Source organism: Empidonax traillii, unplaced genomic scaffold (genome assembly GCF_003031625.1).
Source record: "Empidonax traillii isolate 1590-97213 ecotype Southwest subspecies unplaced genomic scaffold, ASM303162v1 scaffold3:size4013460, whole genome shotgun sequence".
In the NCBI taxonomy this organism is placed as follows: domain Eukaryota; kingdom Metazoa; phylum Chordata; class Aves; order Passeriformes; family Tyrannidae; genus Empidonax; species Empidonax traillii.
The window spans coordinates 2,215,714-2,221,184 of NW_020955196.1; the positions used below are offsets into that span (position 1 = coordinate 2,215,714).

General features: G+C 38.8%; 1 protein-coding gene across 1 annotated transcript in view; it reads right to left on the reverse strand.

Annotated features, from left to right (window-relative positions):
* Nucleotides 1-5,471, reverse strand: part of SMC2 (structural maintenance of chromosomes 2) — a 20,294-nt gene continuing 14,823 nt past the window's right edge. Inside the window, exons 21-25 of the mRNA XM_027904897.1 lie at nt 4,761-4,961; nt 3,839-3,955; nt 2,411-2,571; nt 1,076-1,223; nt 1-195 (exon numbers count right to left, since the gene is read on the reverse strand). Of these exons, the coding sequence (XP_027760698.1) occupies nt 1-195; nt 1,076-1,223; nt 2,411-2,571; nt 3,839-3,955; nt 4,761-4,961 (822 nt within the window). The remainder of the gene's footprint in view (nt 196-1,075; nt 1,224-2,410; nt 2,572-3,838; nt 3,956-4,760; nt 4,962-5,471) is intronic.

The following is a 5,471-nucleotide window of genomic DNA, read 5'->3' on the forward strand; positions in this document are numbered from 1 at the left end:
CTAAGGGCTATAGTTTGCCCGCTTTACACATTGTCTCTCAGGGCTCGTACTTGCTCTCTTGTTTTTTTTGGCAGGAGACCTAACAGGTCTTCTTTGATCGTATCTTGTGATAGTGGATACACCATCCAAAAACCTGGTCTTGTAGAGGACGTTCGCGTTGTTAAACATTCCATCCTTCAAGGACACTACAATAAACTAAAAACAAGAAAAGCTTGAAGTAAGTGCTGCCATCCAAATAAAGACTTTAAGCAACAATGGAAAAGGCTTCTGAAGAGAGAAGTCCCTTTACTTTATTTGGCTAGAAACTTAGTGGTAATTCTTAGGAAAATATTCTAAACTTAACCAAGGCCCAGCAGACCCACAAGCCAGACATTTTCTGCAGTTAATAACATATATCCCTGTCCCTATCCCAGTGTGTGGCCAGGGATACAGTCCACAACACTGGATACCCATTCATGGTGCATCAGACACTGGAAAAAAAATGTTGCCAGTAATTTTGTAAGAATGCAGGATCTTTCATAGTCAAAATACACTGTTCTAATCATTTTACCATGCCAGTAATGAATGTTCCCCTCCTTTCTCTGATAATTTGAAGAGGTCCTAACACCAAATAGACACACACTACCTTTTTTTCATGTATAGGTTCAGTGATACAGAGATTCTTTCCACTAGTGCCTGGCTTATTTTACTAGGGTCAACATGAAATATTTTTAACCTCAGGTTAAAGAACTCTGGGGAAAAAAGAATTCAGGGTGTGGGTCATGCCTGAAACTGATCCTATCACAGATATTCTTTCCTAACCACTGCAGCAACGGCTTACATTAAGACGTTTAAGTTTCACCATTGCCATATCACCAGTGTAACTTCCAGTTGAAACAACTCAGAAACACAACAGACAGGTGAACAGCTCAGAGTCCTCAGTGGCAGACTGCCTCTGGAAATAATGGATGGAGCTCTGAGCAATCTGGTCCAGTGGAAGCTGTCTGGGCCCATGGCAGGGGGGTTGAAGTAGATGATCTTCAAGGTCCCTTCCAACCCCAATCATTCTATGACCACAATAGTTTCAAGATCATACCTGAGAGTGCCTGAAGTGATTTTGAAGCATCATCCCAATATTTTGGGTATGTGAGAGATCAAGGGCTGCATCCACTTCATCTAAGATGTAAACTGGGGCAGGTCTGAAGAGAAGCATGGCTAATATCAAGGATAAGGCCACCAATGATCTAGGATGGAGAAAAGAAAGTTGATTTACTCTCTTGTCTGAAAGGCTTTGGGTTATGAAAACAATTGTTGAAAGGCAATGAAGCTGATGAAGGGGCTGGAGCACAAGTCCTGAGAGGAGCTGGTAGTGGGGTTGTTAAACCTGGAGAAAAGGAGGCTCAGGGGAGACCTTACTGCCCTTTACCTGAAACGAGGTTGTAGCCAGGTGAGGGTTGGTCTCTTCTCCCAGGAAACAAGTGACAGAATAAGTGAAAACGGCCTCAAGTTACACCAGGGGAGATGTAGATTGGATACTGGGAAAAATTTCTTCACTGAAATGGTTATCAAGCACTGGAACAGGCTGTGCAGGGAAGTGATTGAGTCATTGTCCATGGAGGGATTTTGAAGACGTATGGATGTGGCACTTAGGGACATGGTTTAATGGTCAACCCAGCAGTGTTCAGTTAATGGTTGGACCTATGATATTAGAGAGCTTTTCCAATGTAAACAATTCTATGATTCTAAAATGCTCTCTCAGTGGAATGACAGCCTCCCATTTCAAAATGTGATGCATTCTGTCAGAAATGGTGAATGTTACTTACTTTTTTTATCGAGATACCAGGTTAGTTGGTTGATGATATTTAAAATCATGTTGCTGCTCTATTTTCAATTCTGGGTTTTACAAAGATGTTTTCCAGTGTACAGTTCTTGAACTATTCTATCCTTAAAAAGTTTTGTATCTGTCTCACCTCTTCCAAAATTCTGTTTCTGCTTTGTTACATTTTTTTAACTTGCAAAGCAGCACAAACCCTACACAGTAGCTGTAGTCACTGGAGATGAAAATTGTTGCCATGACACTACTTTTATACTGGGGCAAATCTTGTCTATATAGATTTTTAAGATTACAGTTCAAAGAGAGGAGCATTTAATTCAACACTATGTCAGTACTACCTAGAGTTAACTGCAGTTTTCTCACTACTCAATTCATTTCTTTTGTCACTTCTTCATGGAGTAAAATCGTGTTGTCTTACACCAGTAATGCATTATTTTAAGAATGAACAGCGCTTCCAATATTGAGTCAGTTTGGAAGGAGGAAAAGTCCCTACCTCAACAAGGGAAAAGATTAATTTTTTTGCTTTTCAGAACTTTAATTAGTTAGATGTATCAGTTATATGCACAACCGCAACGGAAAACAAATATATTCACCAACCTTTGTCCTCCACTAAGTTCTGTTAAGTTTTCCTTCCAAGTGTTTCCTAAGGCAACTCTGAACTCCACACCATCCAAGACATTGTTGGTTTTAGTGGCTACCAGCATAGCTTTAGCACCTGGCAGCAGTGTTGAGAAAATGGAAGCAAAGTCTTCATTCACCTAAAAGTCAGAAACAGAAGATGTATGAACATGCTTTGAATCAAGAGCCCAAAGAGCAAAAATGGTAAAAACTGCACAAAGCTCAGGACATCTTGCCCAGTTTAACCCAATGGCTCATGTTTTGAAGATTAGGACATATTGGATAGTGAGAAAATACTTGCATGCAGAATCTTATTTTTCCTGTACTGATAGGAGAAGCAACACCAAAGGATATGACACTTCATACTAAGCATTTTAGAAGGATCAAATGAAAAAAGTATGGGAGGGCTTCTTTATGCTATCAGCCAGGGAAACAGTTATGCCTTAACACAGTTTTATTAACTCGTAAATTGTGATTTCTCACAATTAATTAAAGGACTAATAAAAGTATAATCACCATGTAAGAGGTACATCCTGGCATCCTCCCCACTCTTATTCTTCCCATGTTTACTTAAGCAACGCCCAGGTATTGGATGAGATGCAACTTTGCAAATGCAAATTAAAACCTTCAAAGTTATGTAATGTATCTGAAAACGCACTTATTCCACCACCCATGATGCTTCGGAATACAGTTCACCAATTTTTGCCAAACAAGATTTTTGCAATGAAAAGGTACCATTTTGGCAGTGAGTACAGGCAGTAATAATTAAAACCAATACTTTGTCTGTGTGTGATTCAATCTTAGATAAAACTGATTTTCTCAAAGGCCAAAAAGTACAAGTTCTCATGGTACAGTGGAAAAGAATGTGTCAAAAGCTTTCCGTGCAGAAAGAGAACATTTTATACCTTTTTATAGTTTTCATTAATAAGAGAACTAGTAAGAAGGCAGAGTGCTTAGGTAACAGAAACATAAATTAGATATTGCTCTAACCCAAAATTAAGTATCCTATCAGCAACAGGAACAGTACCCCAGGTCCACAGCCCCACACTGTGCGGGGCTACAGGGAACCAGAAGATTTTAACTCTAATGAAATACTGCTTTAAGATAAAAAAAAATCCTGTATTTCAGCAGGCCAGTAGTATAATATTCCTTAAATTTTTTGGGCACTGAAACGGAATGGTGAAGTAGTTTTGCAGGTTTAACTGGATCATTACAATTCTCAGAGAATATCTCATTCTCAAAAGTGAGATTAAACAGGAGAAATTAAGTGGTTGTTTTGTAATTTAAATACTAGGTAAGGGATATTCTGAAAAGAGACTTTTTTTCCCATGGAAATACACAAAACAGTTTTCTAAACTAAATCTGATGTTCTGCTAAAACGTGAAGATTAGATTTCAAGTTTCATACCTTTCTCCAAGCAATGTCTAAAGATTCATTTTTCTTCTGGTCAAGTTCGTCAATAACTGCAAGAATTTTTGACTTGTCACTCTCTACAGTTCTTTTTTTCTTCATTAAGTCATTGTACTAAAGAAATGAGAAGAAAATATTGATTTCAATTAACTTTGTGCTGAAATAAATTTTGTGCTACTCTTACAGCTTTACCATGTCATTTTTTAACTATGAAATAGTCATTAAACATGAGACAAATCCAATGCATTCATTTAGCTGCATGAAGGAGGTAAATCTGGGGATATTGTTTGCAAATTAAAGCATTGGAATTTTCAACAACTGGCAAAGGGGAAGGCCAGCAGTACTCTGAAACTTGCAGTTCCACGTCAGTCGTGTTTCATTTGCTTTTCCATAGAAGACAGTGTGCTTCTGGAGGCTAATAGGAGGAGACAGTACTAGAACAGTTTAAGTGTGAGTCAGTGGGCAGTTTTGAGACAATCCTGGAATAGCCTGAAGATACAGATTAGTTTGAGATAATTCTAGAACACCTTCAAGCTATCGTGCTTGAAGATGAGTAATTTTTTGAGCTGCAACTTTTACGACAGTAAATAGTTCTCAGACACTCAAATAGATCCCACAAAGCTTGCCTAACACTGCAGCTTAGGATGGACTGGGGTAGGAAATAATAAAATAATTCTTTTTACTATCCAAAGTCAAGACTTTGAATAACCTATAAAACTGGTGTGCAAGTGAACAGTTCAAAGATGCAAGATTAGTATAAAAGATCCAGCAAAAAATTTTGTGCTATCTCATGAAAGTCTAGTTTTATTTTTGGTGTATTCAGAAATAGAGCACATGAAAACAAAGCTACATTATATACATGCGTACAACATATACCAAACTACACAATCTTTGTAGGTTAAAGTACAGAAATATTTACCCTCTCCTCTGTGTCAGTGAACAGGTTCATAGCTCTCGGGTTCACATTCTTTCCTGACTTCTCTATACGGTCCTGCAGTTTCTGCAGCTTTTGAACTGCCTCTTTAGGATCGTCATTTTTGAAATCATAGGCTGTGTTTGGCTGACCAAAGAATGCTCTTTCTGAAGCTATCCACTTGTGCTCTGCCAGCATTTTGGTTATCTGTAAACAATAAGACATGTTGAGGCCTTCCCCAAACCCTTCTCAAATGGCAAGAATAAAATAACAGAAAAAAAAACAAATCAACATCCTAAAATTACTCTACAACATTAATTCTTCTACCCCAATGCAGCAAAAGTATGTATTTTTACACTGCTTCAGGTGATTCCCTTGACTGTACACAAACCAAGATTTTAAGGTAGCTCTCATATATACCTTATTTAATTGAAACACTTTTTTTTCTATATCTGGACTACACTAATGTCATTAATATTGGAATTGCCTTCTGTAATTAGTTACCTAATTTGTCAAGGAGCCCCTGGTGGTCTAGGGGAAAGGCGCTGCACTGTCACTGCAGAGACCCGGGTTCGATTCCCGGTCGGGGCCCCTCCCCGGGCAGATGGAGCTCGTTAGCCCTGTAAGGCAATCCATCTACGTCCTGAGGACCTCGCTGCCACCGTCCAAGCGTGCTTGGCCCCGGCAGATGAACCTCAGGATTAAAGGGTGGGCTCA